Below are 19,471 nucleotides of genomic sequence, written 5' to 3' on the forward strand. Positions count from 1 at the left end.
CTCCCATTTTCCCCCCACACTCTCTCTCTCTCACTCTCACTCTGAAGTGCATGTAACATAAGTTTTAACCCAGTGCTCTGCACAATCTTGACATCTGAAACGGAAAAAGCGGAGCAGCTGCCAAGAAGAATTCCTGTGTTATGAGTCGACTGGCGGTGTTAGCAACGCTCGCTTCCATCCGACCTGGCAGATCTCTCATAAGGAAACACAGCTTAAAGACTACATATCTGATAGCAGATAGTAGAGCAAGTGCAGTTTTACATTTCCAAAAGATGGTTTTACTGTGAACACATGAATTGACAATTATTGGAATGATGCTTGCATTAAGAGTAAAAATTACAGCAAGAGTAAACAAATGTTATATATATTTTCCATTCTCAATGTTTCTGAATGAATGGCTGTGTGATCTTCCCAAAAAAAAGCTAGGGTGTTTCTTTTTTTATATAGCTGCCAATGTGAACTTTTGCCTTGCATTTATTAGTGCATATATTGTTTTTTTATGCGATTATATTTTATTATCTTGTTAGACTACTGCTGCAAGTTAAAATGTGTTGTTTTATGTTGTACTATTTTAGCCAGATGTGTACTTCTATTTTAAATGTATTATTGTAAATAAGCTGCATATAACAGCAATGGGAACTATAACAAAAACAATAATTTATGTCCAACAACTTCTAGTAATATATTATAGATTATCGTTAATCACAGTTAGCTGAAATCCTAACATGTAAAACACTGCAAATTATCAAATGGTAAATGATGCATTTTTCTTCTCAGGGGTCTCAATCCAACATCACAGACCTTTTGCTGCTCTGTACATGTCTGGCCCTTGTTCCTGTCTGGCATAGACATGGACATTTCTGTGTTTGCTGCACATTATTTTTAAAAGCTCATGGCGGTCTCTCTCTCTCTCTCTCTCTCTCTCTCTCTCTCTCTCTGCAAACACAAACAATGCAGGATATGCACCATTTCTGATGAAAAGAACAAACAAATATAGCCAAAGAAAGTCTTATAAAAGGACAAAAATGTTTCTGAGATGTTGCTCATCCACTGGCAGGCACGTCAGTACTGAAACAATGCAGACCAACACGCTCAATCTATCAGCACGAACTTCTCTCTCTGTGTGTGTCTCTCTCGCTTTCTCCCTTCCTTTCTTTCTTTTTTTCGCTCCCTCCCTCTCTCTCACTTTCTCTCTTTCTCTACAATTTGCAGAGGGTAGAAATTGTCCTGTGAAAATCTTTATAATGTTTCTTTATAGGACATAGACTCTATCCACACTCTTCTGAGAGGTGGGTGGTGGTAATAAGAAACAGAGGCATTTTAGAACATGAAGTTACCCCATATGAACTTCTGATATGAAAACCATCGTGTTCAAATCTGACAAATTCAGATAAAATAAGAATAAACACCAAACAGTGTGCTACTTGATTTTCTGCTAGTGTTCAGGTGACCTTAAACTGTGTTAGTATGTTTTTCTTCCCCGCCCTTTTCAAGCAGCCCCCCACTCCCTGTGTGTGTGTGTGTGTGTGTGTGTGTGTGTGTGTGTGTGTGTGTGTGTGTGTATGTGATTAAAACCAGCTGCCTCTTCTAGCCTCAGCTGGGAAAGTCAGAAATGAAGAAAGCCAAACCCTCCTCATGAGAGGGACATCTGGAACAAAGAAACATGGTGGAAAAGGCACAAAAGAGAGACAAAGGAAGAAATTAAATTTACATAATATCCCTGCAACAAACAAAAAATGTAACTTACACTGAATCACACATAATAGTATTATACAGGATGATCAGAGTATAGAATCTATCATCAATCTTTCACAGAATACTTTATCTTTATCAATGATGTCTTAAAGCCGCTGAAAGAAAACACGCCCTCCTTCTTTTTTCCAGACTGACTCATGACATTTGAATCTTATTCTAAACACTTATTGTAAGTATATATATATATATATATATATATATATATATATATATATATATATATATATATATATATATATACAGGATAATCCTAGTATAGAATCCATCATCAATCTTTCACAGAATACTGTATCATTATTATTATTATTATTATTATTATTATTATTATTATTATTATTATTCACTGTAATTTTTAATTAAAATTAAAATTGAAAATGCCACTGTATAAATTCTTATGCACCAAAATAAAGGATCAATATCATTCCAGTTTAAACTATTCCATGGTTATATATATATAGTTTGTCCCTAATGAGCGAGCCGATGGCGACTGTGGAAAGGAAAAACTCCCCGAGATGGCATAAGGAAGAAACCTTGAGAGGAACCCGTCCTCATCTGGGTGGTACTGAGAGGGAGGGGAGAGAGAGAGGGGAGAGAAGGATATGGATATTAGAATAAGTATTCTTATTGTTGTAATAAAGTTAAAGACACTGTGCAGTTGGGGACTCCGGCAAGACTCGCTATGGCAGAATAACTAAAAGGGAGAGCCAGAGGGTAACACAAACATGAGGGATCTCTGGATTAAGAGACGACCCACCACACCACTGTCAACAAACCTGGGTGAACGTGTGAGAGTGAGGAGACGACAGCATACAAATATCCCAGTTCACTAATCACTCTATATCCATGATCCCTCCAGATCTGCTCCTTTACCTAAGAAAAAAATCTACTGATAAAAGACTTGACTAAATAAATGTTTTCAGCCTCAACTTGAACACTGTTCTGTCTGTTCTTATCATTTATTATTTATATTCAATTCTTTTAAAATTTGACTGCTTTATCCTTTGCAAGATTGCTGTTAGGTCTGGAAAAACATTCATTAAAAGGGGACAAATTATAAATAAAATGTAATCAACCAAATGCAACCGATTTAATCTTTTTTTTTTCTTTTGGCTGCTCCCATTAGGGGTCGCCACAGCAGATCATCCGTCTCCATACCACCCTGTCCTCTACATCTGCCTCTTTCACATCAACTACCTGCATGTCTTCCCTCACCACATCCCATTTAATCAACACATGCAAATCCAAATACAAAAATAGATTACAGACACAGGTCAAGAGCTTTAGTAATTGTTTACATCAAATATCAGAATGGGGAAAATTGTGATCTCTGTGACTTTGATAACATGACATGACATAACATAGTGGGAGGAGGTAATTCAGTGGTTTAAAGTAACAAGTTTAAAAGGTCATGAATTTTAATCCTACCACCACCGAGCTGCCACTGCTGGCCCCTTGGCTCCTTGGCTCTTAACCCTAAACTCCTCAGTTGTATGAATGAGATAAATGTAAGTCCCTCTGGATAAGAGTGTCAACCAAGTGCAATTAATGTAACATGGACTTTACAGCCTGTACAGCCTGATTTGAGTATTTCAGAAGCAGCTGATCCCTGGAGATTTTAAAAAACAATGGCCTCTAAGGTTGACACACAAAAAAAAATGACTGTTGGTGGAAACACCTTGTTGATAAAAGCGGAGAGTGGAAAATTGAGATCGGTATGCGCTACAAACAAGTATATAGTATCTCAAATATTCACTCTTTACTATAGTGAACAGAAAAGTGGACAAGGAAGAAAAAGGAACAGGAAACTGAAGCTATCATAGGTTCAAGCTCAGTAAATTTAAATTCAGTTTAAATTATTATTTATATATATATATATATATATATATATATATATATATATATATATATATATATCACTTAGCAATGGACATTGTTTCAAAGCAGCTTTAGAGAGAAAGTGGTTATAAAGTTGTATAAAAGTTGAATAGATATAGTGCCTATAAGTTTATCCCTAATGAGCAAGCCAGTGGTGACTGTGGCAAGAAAAATCTTTGATGGCGTGAGGAAGAAACCTCGAGAGGAACCAGACTCAAAAGAGAATCCCATCCTCACCTGGATAGCCCATCCTCATAGATGATGTGTTTAAATGCAAAACTGTTCATGCTATCTGTGGTCCTGAGCTTTGTATTAGATTGTTGATATTAATTACAATCTAAATCTATATTCAAACTTCTTTGTTTCTAGTCTTTAACTACCCAGTACCAGTGGTGGGCAGTCAGGGCCAGCAAAGCCTTCTCTGCTGGCCTAAACACTATCAGAAGCACTGACCTACATTTACAACCTAAATTCTAATATTTGTTCCATGAAATTGTATTAATTTATTCCCAACAGTTTATTCTCTTCATTTCGTAGCGTTTCTCTTGGCTGCACTGCTTCCAGTACATGTATGTTAGATTTTTTGTCCAATCAGATTTCAGCCTCTTTGTGCTATCATGTCAATCTAATCTGCCCAGGGCCTGCAAAGTCATTACTGTTGGTCTCTGTAAAAAATAAATCTGTTTCTTTTAACCAATCAGATTTGAAATTTGCCTCACAGCTGGCCTAGAATAGTGTCAGCATTTTCCCGTCCTCTGTTTGTGTCATGTTATTAGACAAATATTGATTCTAAACTGCTTCAGATGATGTAGGTGCACAGTTGCGTTTGTAGTGAAGAGGTTTGGAGCTTGCTTTAGTAAAATAGTATTCACCCCCATATGTGAAATGTCTCTCTCTGTAATGGTGTAGTGGTGGTATTAAGAGGTGGATTAAGTCGGGTAAGTCCCCATTGAAGGGCCAGGTACCAAATGCATGGCCTGCCACACACACACACACACACACACACACACACACACACATATACATATATACATATATATATATATATATATATATATATATATATATATATATATATATATATATATATATATATATATATATATATATGTATATATGTATATATGTGTGTGTGTGTGTGTGTGTTTTACTCCATCATTTTAATAAACCAAGTGCACTGTGAACAATTTACAGATAGATCTAATTAATCATATCATCTGTAGGCTACAGCAGGTTATCACTGCAGGTGTCCAGGTCTGTGGACAAGAAGAGCAAAAATCTGGATGAAAGTTCGCACAGCTATACACAGTGAAAGCATTCATCTTGCTCTCCTCCTCTCCTCCTCAGCTCTGTTGATTTATACGGGCCCATGCTATGCCAACCAATCGACACACATTTCCCCGAGGAAGTGTCCACTTAGGTGAGGAAGTTTGAGGTTTCCTGTAATCCCTCTGATCTGCAATCAGGAGGGACTCACACACAGGTCAGAACAACTCCAGCACAAGGATTTTGCTTAAACAGTTAAAGGCATTATATGATGTGTTGATTATTGGACTGTTTCACACCTTGACATTTATGGATACAATTACCTGTCTAGAGTGCTACTATTCTCTCTCAATGGGTACTTTACAAATACACATTTAGATCAGCACTGACTAATAACCATAGTAAAAACAGGTGAAAAATTAATCAAGTGAATAAATTAAAATCACTAAAAGGTGAGGTGATTAAAATGAATTACAGTGCATCTGGAAAGTATTCATGGTGCTTCACTTTTTCCACATTTTCCTCAAAATCTGACAAACAATACCCCATAATGACAACCTGAAATAAGTGTCTTTGAAATATTTGCAAATTATAAAAAAAATGTATTAAAAAAATCATGTATCATGTTTTCACAGCCTTTGTTTAATAGTCAATTGAAGCACCTTTGTCATCAATTACAGCCTCAAATCTTGGCACACATATGTTTGGGCAGTTCTTCTTAACCCATTCTTCTTTGCTGAACCTCTCAAGCTCCATGAGGTTGGATGGGAAGCGTCAGTGTGCAGCCATTTTTAGATCTCTCCAGAGATGTTTAATCAATGTTCAAGTCTGGGCTTTGGCTGGGCAACTCAAGGACATTCACAAAGTTGTCCCGTAGTCACTCTGATATCTTGGCTGTAATTTCCAGATTCACTGTAACTCATTACAGTGGCACTTGTCAAAAGGGTAGGATATATTAGACAGCAACTTAACAGTCAGTGTTTAAAGTTGATGTGTTGGAAGTAAAGAAATTAACAAATGTACAAATCAGAGTGACTTTAATACAGTCCAAATTCTAATGTCTAGATGACTGGGTCACAACACCTCCAAAATGGTAAGTAAATTACTAACCAAAAGTGACTCCTGTCCACCACAGAAAAACCCTTCAATGGGCATGTGTGCATCAGAACTGAACCATTCGCACATAAAAAAGTTCTGGTCATGGTTTCTTTTACATCTTTCAGAAGGGCGTAGGCATGTGTGTTGCTTAATGGGGTCCTGGCATTTATGTTGTTGTTGTTTTACATTCATTAACGCTGTTGCACACCAGGTACACCCCTTCATAGCAATTATATTTCCTACTGGCAGTAGGCTCTTTCGCAGGATAATGCATCCTTCCACACCACACATATCATTTTGTAATGCTTTGATTTACTTTGGTGTTAAATTTCACAATACTGTGCGATTTGCGGGACAAACGAATCCAATCCATGGAGACACAACCTGCTCCCAGATACCACTACACATATTTTGAAGTATTTATTGTGAATTATGCAGCTGTTTGGGTGACTTCAAAAATCTACATGTTCGGATATAACGTTTAAATTTGCTTTGCAAAATAAATCAAATCAATGCATGAATTAATTTTGAGAATATGATTATTATATACATATTATATTTACATTTAAGTGGAAACTTCTTAGAAATTTATTTAAAATGCTTAATTACTTTTTATTAGTTGGTTTGTCAATTTATTCCTTACAACATTACAAGTATAAAATAAATGTTAACTCATGTATAGCTAAGTGTGTAACTTAGCTATTCAAATTAGTTATAGAATTTAGTTTTTCCATAAATATGACTTTTCATTTCAGACCTGAAGTTTGCAGGTTGAGAAGTAAAAAATACAGAGCATCATTAAATAAAGGACACTCCAATGAAAAACAAGAATAAATTAATTGCATTATGTACTTGCTTCTTTCTTTTATCCATTCATTCAATTTTTATTCAGTTTAGTTTCAGTTAGTTTATATCTTATTAAAGCAAAAAAAATGTATTGTTTCCTAATTTGGACTAAACATTTTGCAAAAAACAAAAAGGCTGACTGCATATAAAAAAAAATTTGTTCCACAAGTTAGCGGGTCATTGTTTCCATCAGGTGCAGTCACGTTTTCCATTGATTCACATCAGCTTTTTAACATGTTCAGTAGTTTCTCTTGCCTTCTTTCTTTTCAGCTTCTTCTTTAGCATCAAAAGGTCAATGTACACAATGTGTTTGAGCACGGTGGATGCACAGAGAAGGCCACCATGTAATGCCCCTGCAATGCCACAGCTGAACACATCTTGACCTGGGAACCCAAACACACAAAATGGGTGAACAAAAACCTACAAAACATGTTCAAGTAACCAAGCATTCAGGAATATAACAATAAAGTACAAACTGACTGATTAAGGCAGGGGATAAGCAGTTTTTTATAATATATTTCAGAAGGATTTCTATAATAAGCATATTGGATTCTAAATAATAAGCAGTAATGTCAGTGGGTTTTATGTGAAGGAAAAAATGCAATATAGTAAAACAAAACAAAAGCATAACTAAGAACCATAGAAACTTTAGCTACTGTATATCACACATATTTTCATACCTGTAATGAAAAGATTTTTTACAGGGGTATCACAGCGATTTCTGGCAAGGGCCTCAAGCTGAAAGCGTTCCAAGTTGTGCTCAGCTGAGTACATGGATCCCAAATAAGAACCAAGATAGTATGCATTAGACAATGGACTGGAGACTTCCTGAAACACCAACTAAGAGGAAAAAAAGGGGCAGAAAAATAAAAGTGCATGAAAAATGTTTTGTAGTGTATTTACAAATAATGTTCACTGACATACCTAAAATTAACACCTGTACCCTTCTTTATTCATGCAAATCATGTCGCAGTAGCACAAGGCATAAATTCAAGCAGGTAAAGAGCTACAATTTACAGTTAGCATTGGTGCATGGGAATTTAGAGTTAAAGTCATTGTGCTGGTTTCTCCATTTTGATATTTGATGTGAACATTAACTGAAACTCTGGACCTGTATCTGCATTAGGTTATAGTCCAGCTGCCATGAATGGCTGACTGATTGGATAATGATGCAAGAATGAGGATTAGTACAGGTGTTCCAATAATACATTTATAAATTCTTCTTGTCCTTTAATTCTATGAATTGTAATACAAAATATTACAGACAGTGGCATTACTCAAATCTATATCTGAAATGATGTCTACCTTATCTCTCAGTTTGGGGTAGTGAGTGCAGACCAAGTCAAAGAGATTGTTCGCAAATCTCATCTTGTAGGCTAAATAGTCATCCCCTCTTTTCTCACTGGTCTGTCCTTCCACTCCTCAAACCATTCATAATTTACCATTGTTAGAATGGTCATGCAAGATTTACCTGAAAAATGAACAGGGCACAATAATATTTGTGTCACAGTCACACAGTATGGACATTAGTGGACAGAATTCCCACACTATAGACAGTAGAGGACAGAATTTACACACTATGGACATTTGTGTACAGAATTCCCACACTCTGGAAAGTAGAGGACAAAATTCACACACTATGGACAGTAGTGGACAGAAGCTGGCATGTGGTTTGAGCTTGAAATCAGTATCTAAAACTTCAATCACTGTTCTTGCATTGCAAAAATGAAACCTGCAGTTGTACCTGGGTGACGGATTGTTGCTGTTGGATCTTTGGCAGATGGAAATGTAAAGTACATCATGGGAATGTTATCTGGAGCTTCATCCTTCCCCATACTGAAGAACTCATCCATCCTTTAAATAAACATAACATTGAGAGAGTGTGAAAATGTGCTGCAGTGTCACTTTGCTATATGTGTCTAACAGAAATAGCTGTACATATTATCCTGCTGAAGAATCAAGTATAGACATTTGGATTTAGCTATGTTCTTCTCATAGCCTGAAAAATAATAAGAATAAATCTATGTCCAAATAGAAGAATTGAGAGCTGGGATTGTGCCAGAGTTCACTTTTTCTCAGCAGCACTACCCTGGGGGCTTTTCATAAGAACAAGACTGACGAGAAAACTAGGCCAAAGTATTTTTCACTGTTTGGAATTTTACACTGTTGGAATATATGCAGTTAATTACAAAGTGCAAAATTTGTATTAATAATAAAATTGCAAAAATTCAGACTATTATGGGTGTTTGTATTGTTAGCCACAGCAGATAACAAATGAAAAGCAGTTCCTGTATTATTTTAAATATATAAGCATTGATAACACACTGCTGTTAAATGATTCATTTACTTTATACAACAGCAGCTATGTCAATAGTGATGGCTGTGGTTTAAATTATTTATATTAATGCACTTGTAATTAGCGGTCATTCCAAACTAAATAATATAAACTTCAAAACAATAAAACACTTGTTCACAGGACTGTGTTTGATGGCTAAAAATAAATTGATGAAAAGATTGTTATTTATAAATGAAAAACGTGTAATCTTTGTAATGCATGTGTAATCTTAGAATTATATAATTAAACAATATTACATGTAAAAATAAACCATAAAAAAATCACAGTTTTATTTATTCACAAAAATGTAATAGTTGTGGTATAAAAACAAACACCAAACACGTCATGAGGTGCTGTGGTGGTAATGGTACCACACAAATAATGCACTGATTAATGTGGGGTTTTTTTACTTATAGAAGAAGGCAACATTATTCAAATTTCTACCATATATAATGTTTTTTACTCCCTGGTACTGACATGGCATCCATATCATTAGTCCTAAAGGACCACACGTTGGTTGAAGTGATGCCCAGTTCCTCCTGTGTTGCATCGAAACCTGAAAACACTAAAAGGCATCCTCGTCCGGGTCTCATCATATTCAGCCGCTCCTGAATCTCTGCAACATGGAATTACAGCATGTTTCAGGCAAGTTTAGTGTGAGATATACGCAAGAATTAATAGTTAAAGTGCTGACCTGGTTTGGATTGTATATGTGATGGAAGAAATTTCTGGAAGGTGTTGAAGACTCCACAGTTAGAGATGATAACAGGAGCTCGCACTTCAACATCCTCTTGGTCTTTTTTCACAGTGACACCTATAACACAACCACAACCTGGTCTAGAAATTTAGCTTTAGAAAGGGAAAGACTTCCCTGTCCACAACACCATAAATCTTAGAGACTTTATTAGTACAGTGACATAGTCAAAAGTATGAAAATCATCTATAGCATGATGAACATACATCCTCATATAATATTTGACATATCACAGTATCTGCTTCCACATTATATACAGGATGTTATAGTAGATATGCCATGTAAAATGGCAGTATAAAGTTTGCTAGCAGCAGAAACACTGCATATGGTCACTCACCATATGCAGCTCCCTTATTGTCAACCAGGATGCGATTTACAGGAGCACGGACCAGCACACGTCCCCCAAACTTCTGGATGACCTTGGTGATGTGGAATGGGATTTCACTGGCGCCACCTTTTGGGTAATATGCTCCACGCTTGTAGTGGTGCAACAGCAGGGCATTAATAACACAACTGGAAACTTTTGGTGGAACGCCTATTAATAAAAAAAAAAAAAACCTCAATTGTAAGAACATTTTTGGATTACCACATTTTTGGATTCCTGTTCTTGGGGAATGTCCTCCTAATATGAAGGAATGTACCATCTATCAAAATAATATTTTTCTTTTAATTGTGCAAAGAAAAATATTCCTTTTGAAAACTTTTATCTTATTTACACTAATGACCATCACATCAACATAGAAAATAAATATAATCTCTAATAATCAACAATAGCATTGTAATACTTGTTATATAGATAACAATATAATCATTTAAGATCAGCAATTAGAATGTCTTACTACCTATGACCTAACAAAAACCTATTCTAAATATAATCTACTGGATATGCACTAAATTTTTTTCCAAATAGCATGAATCAAACTTCTAATTAAAACTAAAACTAAACTAAACTTCAACTATAGTCCAACATCAAATCTCCCTTTATCCTTAAGATCCTACAAACAGTTGTAGTTAGGCAGTTCTCATACATACATAGAAGTAACATTCCTTAAATATATCAGTCTGGATTTAGCACAGAGACAGTGCTGCAACAACGATCATTTTAATCAGTAATCGATCAAATCTATAATAATCGATAATTGAAATTTGATGTCAACGAATACCGTTATCGATGACTTGGGCTGCTCAAGTTAGGGCTTAGCGTGAGGTTAAGATAACACAGCCGCTTGTGTAATCGCCCGATTACTCGTTTATCAAAATAATCGTTGATTGCAGCCCTATTAGAAACCACTCACTGCTACTGAAATTGGGCCCATATGGCCAGGTAAAAATACATGAGATTACTCTAAAAGGTTCCACTGAGGGAGTTTTCACACCGGAAGTTCAGTCCAAAGCAGAGCAGTTCACATGAAAAATTGTTAACGTGAAAGCTCTAACACGTACAGGAAAGCTGCGGTACTGAATCCAAGATTATCCAAGAGTAGTCCATGAAGGTGACTTTGGATTGTAATTAAAACTAACAATATTACTACTGTGAGTTATGACTCAGCAAATTAGACATCATGATAAAAACTAAGTAAATTTCCTGATCATAGAGTACACAGTAGTAAAGGATTATTTATAATCATTAAATGAATTAGTTCATTAATTATTGCACTCCTTAATGTTACAGAGATTAAGATGGGTTCACTTTTGTCACTGGTTCTCTAAAGATTTCTTCCTCATGCTTAGAGAGTTTTTCGATGGTTATTAAAGATTGACTTAGAGGGTTCAATTTATTTGTTTCAAATGTACCTTCTTAATCCGAATAGTTTAAAGCGCTATTCAATTCAAATTTACGAACTCTTTTTAATCGAGTTGAAAGAACATACAGGTTCCAAAGCCTATTCTGCAAACACACCGTGGATGGGATGCGAGTCTATTACATGGGATAATTCACATGCCAATTGTGCCACCTGCCAACAAGTTTTGGACAGTACAGTGAAACTGGAGAATCTGAATGAACACAGACTCAATGAGAACATGATCAGCTGCACTCGAACAGCAACCCAAGCTAAGAATAGAACCAAGGATCCAGGAGCTGCGAGGGAGCAATTGTACCTGTTTTAGCAGAATGCCACCCATGACCGGTAAAGCTGCCAGATAACAAACAGTATCTCACCATAGAAAAAATAGTTGAAGACTGTGTGGAGGTCCTTGTTAGAGGTCAGACTCTCTGCAACTTCAGTGGCATTAGTGCTTACAAGTCGAAAGATGGAGCTGCAGAGGCCGGCAATGCCACTCTTAAGCAGGAAAAGTGCCAACCACTGAGGAATGAGCTTTAGTGAAGCCAAATAGTGTGTCTTCCTGGCTGAAATCTAAAATAAAAATGTATGCATTTTTGTATTGGAAATTATAAGCATCCTCTAAAAGCTGAGAGCTTTTCCTATCAGAAATATTCCTTACCTTCATGATCTTAAAGTATTCCTCTACAGCTTTGGCATCATCAGGAAACTGCTTTTTCAGATGCTCTTCCATCTCAGTTTTGCCGCTGTGAAGTGTGTATTTCCGGATTTCTTCTCCTCTACCTATCACTACAGTGTCAAAGTGTTGGTCTAGTTCCTTAAACTGTAGTTGTCCTTCTGTGAGTTGGTCCATGATGATCTTAAACAGACTGTTCTCATGTAGCTGACCAATATAATGTAGCCCTGTAGAGACACATATACAGTGGATATAAATTTCTGATCTGAAAAATATAGTCTATACTTTACAAGTAATATCAGTCACCACACCTCCTGGGTGCAAAGACATAACAGGAGAGATTTTTACAGTTTTTCTCAGTTGCTTTGGAGCATTTCTCCAATCATCCTTAATATCTGCTAACCAGTAAGTGCATTCTCAAAACAATTTGTACAAACAGCACAACACATTGGATTTCTTGCAAAAGCCGGTACTTTTCTCAAAATCCTTAGTTTATCTCTCAAAAGTAAGTATTTGTGTCAATGAACATCTCATTCCCATCAGAATGAAAAGTCCCTTTGTTACTGTTCACAAACAAGATGATCAAAATGTTTAGTCATGTTGTCAGTATGACGCTGCACAGTTTCAGTATTTCTTGATATCAACTGCGGTTTAGATTACAGTGATATTAAATGCACAAAATTCGAATTTCTATGACATTTATGAATTTCAGCAGCACAAATGTATTTATTTGATTAGATATTTGATTTATATTGAGTACAAGAGACCGAACAGGATTCACACTTTTACTGTACTGTACAAGTGTTTGTTTGTTTCTTAGTTGTTCATCCATTTTCAAAATTTATAATTCTGTGTTTTGCTCTGTCTGTATACACTCTTCAATTGAAGGTTCACAAGATTCACCTTTGACCTGTTTTAGAGAACTACCGTATTTTCCGGACTATAAGCCGCTACTTTTTTCCCCACGCTTTGAACTTCGCGGCTTAAACAATGAAGCGGCTAATTTATGGATTTTTCCTGAGTTTTTTCCCGGTTTCACAAAGTTCAAGCCAAAAAACTGAACCCCATAACATTAGACCAATGAAATTGCCGAACGGGTTCAGGTGAACCAATGAAACTCTTTATATTAAATTAGATGCACTTCCACTGAATCGGGCCGCACCACATCATAAATATGGATGATGTTTCTCTGACGTTTGACCTGCCACTCACTCGGACTGTCTACAGGAAATGTGAATCATTCGTCACGCTGAAAACAACCGGGCATGAAAAAACACACTTCACCTGTGTTCTCAGCTGCATGGCATCGGGAGAAAAGCTTCACCGATGGTGATTTTTAAAGGCACGACGATGCCGAAAGAAAAACTCAAGAGAAATTGTTGTGAAAGGAAGGAGGAAGACAGTGAACAATGACTTTCTTGGTAGGCTACTGTTTAGATACAAGCCGTGTAACAGACACTGTCTTTCGTTAAAGCCTGTGTAAAGTTCATTAGTTTCAGTGTAGACACCTGCGGCTTATAGACAGGTGCGGCATATTTATGTTCAAAATAAAAATCTTTGTCAAATTCAGTGGGTGCGGCTTATATTTGGGTGCACTTAATAGTCCGGAAATTACAGTAGTTGATTATTGGTTGAAAAATTTTAGATGACAGATGATGACAACTGGTTTAACCATTTTGCATTCAATGATTTATACAATGAACTAATACTGAGATGTTTTGGGGGTTAAAACTATTCAAGTGAAACTACTATAATATATTTTGATCAACATGAACATAAACAACTGATAATGTAGGAAACAGCAGACACTTGTACACAATCGATTAAATGATGTACAAAAGCATTTACAATTTGATCAAAGCAACAAGAAATGTTCTTATGATGAGCACAAATGACTTAATGATGTGGAGGATGAACAAGTAGTTTTGAGAATTTAATTTCTGATCTGAGAAACACTTCAAAACGACTGAGAAAAACTGTAAAGGTTCACAAGATTTACCTTTGACCTGTTTTAGAGAACTAGTTGATTATTGGTTGATCTGATGCCGCTCACTCACCTTCATTAGGGGCATTCAGGATTCATCTGCACAATTCATCAATTCAAGACACATTTACAAAAAAAAGTTTAATAAAAATTTAAGTTTCACCGATTATGACAACTGGTTTAACCATTTTGCTATCAATGATATACAATGAACAGATGTTTTAGCGGTTAAGATTATTCAGGTGAAACCAGTATAATATATTTTGATCAACATGAACATAAACAACCGATAATGTAGGAAACAACAGACTATAATAAATAATTAAACGAATGTACAATAACGTTCGCAATTTGATAAAAGCAAAGAGAAATGCTTTTATGATGTGCACAAGCGACTGCATGATGTGGAGGATGTACTTTTGAGAATTTCATTTCTGATCTTAGAAACGCTCCAAAGCAACTGAGAATAATTTTTTTTTATAGCAGGGTCAAATGTTGCACATAAATATGATTTTAATTTCTTAGAATGCAGGGTCTTTATTTTTACAGCTTTTCTTCCAATCCTTTTGGTCTTTTGTCTAACAAATGTTTAGTTTTAAAAAGGTTTCAAAAACCATAACATGGAACTGTTCTTTCATCTTCAGTTACCACTTTATTCAAAGTCAAAGTCATATGGATTTGTAGCTTATCACAAAGACACTGGTGATGAGGCAAGAATACATGCAGAAAATCAAAGTCCAAAATGGAATAGCATGATCTCTTACCTACATCAAACTCGAACCCTTTCTCAGTAAATGTGTGACAGCAGCCTCCAGCTTGTTCATGTTGCTCCAGCACGAGCACTCTCTTGTCCAATTTAGCAAGAGTTGCTGCTGCAGCCAGGCCACCAATGCCACTACCAATCACGATAGCATCCAGATTCTCTGGAACCTTCTCTTTCTTGAACCCTACAAGAAACAAATTATTGTGAGTGGAGTGCGTCGTGTAAACTCAGATATTATTTAGAATGTTTATGTAAAAATAGAGTGAGTTTATATGAAAACATTTTTCTATTCAATATAAGTGAATGATTAGATTAATCTAACTTTCATAATGTTTGCTTTATCATAAGATCAGTTTAAGTATCTATTAATATTCTGTTGGCCAAATCTAAATAAGGCACAACAAGATAAAGATAGCCTATCACATTATACATTTATGACATGTCATATTTCTTTTACCAATAATGTGTAAATATGTGAAACTAGTTATATTGTCCTATTTTCTTTTAATAAAAATTGCTAATAAGATCATTATCAAGTCTCTAATTTCACTTTTTTGTTTTTGAGCAAAAGATTCTACTTTAAGAAAGCCTTTTCTGCTTTAGCTTGCAATATTATATGTACAGTATGGTCATGGACTCACCTTGCTTCAGAATTTTGTCTCTCTTCTTCTGGTCCAGCTCTATTGGACCCGGAGGTCTAACTGATTCTACTGAGAAAGGGCTTGGTTTGCCGAACAGATACCAGTAAGAACCAATAGCCGAAACCAACAACCACACCAACACCACCAGCAACCACATCCTGAAGAAAATAACACAATTGCTGTAGACAGAATGAGTAACGCTGCACACTTTCTGCTGTACTGTTGTATGAACTGATTATTGTTGCAGAACTGATGAAAAGATTCTCTCCCATACCTAGTTTTATAGCTAGCAAGTGCTAAAGGTCTAGAAAGTAAAGTCAATTTATTCTTTTAACCATAAAGATAAGATGTGATAATCAGCTGTAACATAATATATGTAATGTTTGGCAATGTTATACACGTAATACATTTAATGTACAAGCAAATAATGAGTGTGCGTATTGCTACTGGGTTTCATATACAGTAAATGTGACCCATGCATAAATAAAGCAAGATTTGATTTATTAATAGTACACTGAAAGTACAAAGAGGATAATTCTCCCAAAAGTGAGTACACCCCCCATGTTCAAGTTTTTGTCTGCTTGACAGGATACAAATGTGTGTATCTTATATTAGAGCAGTTAAATTATTTTATACACCACCTCACAATAACAACTTACAACCTACAGAATCCCAACATCTTATCCACTAACCTACCCTACATTGCTTCCTGACACAAACCTCTTTATTCAATGCTTTATCTTGGTCAAGATCACAGTGGATCTGGTGCCTATTCTGGGGAAAACCCTAGGATATAGCAAGAATATACTGTACTTTGCATAAGACACCAGTCTGTCACAGAGCAGCTTGCACACAATCATTCAACAAATTTAAGTATAAAGATTAAGTGACAGGCTAGTCCATTTTGCTGAAATTTCATTGAAGCAACTCAAAATGGTACTCAGGAGTTTGTATGTCCCCCACATGCTTTTTTGCATGTCCAGTGGTATCCCCTCCCATATCTGGCCCAGAGCTTCACTGAGCTCCTGGACAGTCTGAGGCTCAACCTGGTGGCATTGGATGGACAGAAACATAATGTCTACTCTATGAGTCCTACTGGATTTAGGTCAGGCTAGATATCAATGCAGTCAATGATATCAATTCCTTGATCCTCCATGAACTGCTTGCATACATTCGACCCACATGAGGCCATTATTGTGCACAGGAGGAACCCAGGACCCACTGCACCAGCGTAGGGTCTGACAATGGGTCGAAGGATTTCATCACGATTCCTAATGGCAGTCAGGTGGTCTAGACTGTAGAGATCTGTGCATCCCTCCATGGATATATCTCCCCAGACCATCACTGAGCCACTATCAAACTTGTCATGCTGAATGATGTTAAAGGCAGCGTAACATTCTTCACAGCTTCTCCAGACCCTTTCACGTAAACCTGCTTTTATCTGTGAAACGCACAGTGCACCAGTGGCGAACCTGCCAATTCTGGTGTTCCATGGTAAATGCCAATTGAGCTCCACAATGCCGAACAGTGAGCACAGGGCCCATAGATTACCCTTATGAAGTCTGTTTCTGATTGTTTGGTCAGAGACATTCACACCAGTGGTCTGCTGGAGGTCCTACTTGCACAAAGGAGCGGTTCTGCTTTTACGAAGACAGTCACAACTGTTAATCCATGAACTGTTTTTTTTTTTTTTTTATATACAACAAGGTTTAAGAATCGCTTTTTGTTAAATTCAAGTTTGCTTTGGATGTAATTGACATAATTCTAAAAGGTTATTAAGCTTCATGTGCTGGAGGTTTATTAATAGATTTAATGTTCATAACCCAAAACTCAAAAACAGGCCAGAGTCAAACACAATCATCTGCAAAACCAAAACCAAATCAAGAACAGTGATCTCAAGTGTTCCCCAAACCAAAGCCCAAAGCTGCAGTACAGTCAGTAAACCAGGCATGTCTGCAAACATACCACTGCACAGTATTTCACAAGATCCAAAAAGTCATCTGAGCAGGTAAACAAAGAGGCAGCGGAAGGCAAGGGTCATATACATTATAGCAATCAAAACAAGGAGAGCAGATCATAACTTACGTAAATTGTACAAAATCAGCAAAGCTTCACACTGACCAATAATCCTTATATACTGTGTGAACAGGAACTGAACTCGATAGCAAAAATGCGTGTAGAATTGACAGATGGGCGCCCTCTACTGGCGCATATGAGAAAATATTCTTCTGGTGCACTGATTCAGAATAAAGCACGTTCAGCTACTGAAGGCCTTTAATCCTTAACGATCAGTTACACATAAAAGTACATACACATTTTTTTAAAAGTTTATATTCAAAGTAAAAGCAAGTCAAAGACTACTTACTGATAACAAGTCTCATCTATGTCATTTTAATTGTAATATTAACAATATACCAATAGCAACTATACATTGAAATGCGTGAGGTGAAGTGCTACAAACTTACTGACAGAGGTGGAAAATGTTCTGCTCAATCTAGTGCAATAACAAAACACAACACAAACACACAAAAAAAACACTATAGTCCATGACTTGAATCTAATGTGTTACCTTTGCTTGCTGAGATACAACAGGAAGTGAATAGACAATAACTTAAATAGAAAAAAAAAAAGTAATAATAGACAAAAAAGCATTAGAGAATAAAGTGACGGTGTTAAATCATTTATCAAAGTAGTGAGTGATGTGCTAAAGATGATATTTAACATTCTTAATATGGCAGGCAGAGTAAACCAGCATGAAGATCTATCCTACAAACTCCACTCCTTTTTCTACAGATTTTCTTCTTTCTCCAGTGTCCTTCCACTGACTAATCCAAGCAGACTGATTTGTGACTTTAAATTGCCTCTAGATGTAAATTTGTGTGTGTGTGTGTGTGTGTGTGTGTGTGTGTGTGTGTGTGTGTGCATGGTGCTCTATTCCCATGCATTATGCGCAGTAACTAAAGATAAATGGATGAATAATAATTTTTTTATTATTGTGTTTATTTGTTATAAGTGAACTTCATTTATTATTAATTGGCATTAAACTAATGTGTTCTTATAATTCATACATTATAAAAGATTGTCCACTTCATTTGCTCCTACAGACCCAAAGAGCAGTAAGGAGAACAGATAGAGGTTGAAGTGAGTTTGAGGAACAGTAAGGTAATAGGATAAAATGCTTAGCTCTTGATCCTGAGATGAAGTTCAGGAAAGAGGATTAAGCAATTTGACAGGCAGGTAGGAAGCATGCCTTAGTCAACCGGGAGAGGGCTTGATGCACAGATCTCCTTAGCATTAACCGATATTGGGACATCTGTGAAGCTACACATATGCATGTCTTTTATCAGGTTTTCATGAATGTAATATAGAAATAGGCAACAAATACGTAAGAAATCCATCATCAGCTATACATGTAGCTAATTAAGAAAAAAGAATGTATTTTAACTAATAACTAGACACACTGTATGTATCATGGAATATTAATGCAAAGAATGAAAAAAGGCTTTTAGTTCAATTACATTTTATTCACTTATTTACTAATGTCCACTATATGCACTATAGATTTTCCTCTCAAAAAGTACCATACAGATGTGCACAAAAACGAGTCAAAAAAGGATCCATCAGATAAGTAAGAGGTGAAGGAGTGTCTTGTGCTTCTACTTTTTTAAGTCTAAATAAATGATGAATCTAATGA

General features: G+C 36.1%; 1 protein-coding gene across 1 annotated transcript; it reads right to left on the bottom strand.

Annotated features, from left to right (window-relative positions):
- Positions 1-5,916: 5,916 nt before the first annotated feature.
- si:ch1073-13h15.3 (inactive all-trans-retinol 13,14-reductase) lies at positions 5,917-17,960 on the bottom strand. Its single transcript, XM_046852965.1, is given in 13 exon segments — positions 5,917-7,223; positions 7,521-7,680; positions 8,146-8,249; positions 8,252-8,311; positions 8,585-8,694; positions 9,653-9,791; positions 9,870-9,989; positions 10,267-10,464; positions 12,091-12,286; positions 12,375-12,616; positions 15,138-15,320; positions 15,778-15,935; positions 17,863-17,960. Coding segments are annotated over 12 exon segments (1,836 nt in total). The 5' UTR covers position 15,935; positions 17,863-17,960; the 3' UTR covers positions 5,917-7,056.
- Positions 17,961-19,471: the final 1,511 nt, after the last annotated feature.

The sequence above is a fragment of the Silurus meridionalis genome, chromosome 7 (genome assembly GCF_014805685.1).
Source record: "Silurus meridionalis isolate SWU-2019-XX chromosome 7, ASM1480568v1, whole genome shotgun sequence".
In the NCBI taxonomy this organism is placed as follows: Eukaryota; Metazoa; Chordata; class Actinopteri; order Siluriformes; family Siluridae; genus Silurus; species Silurus meridionalis.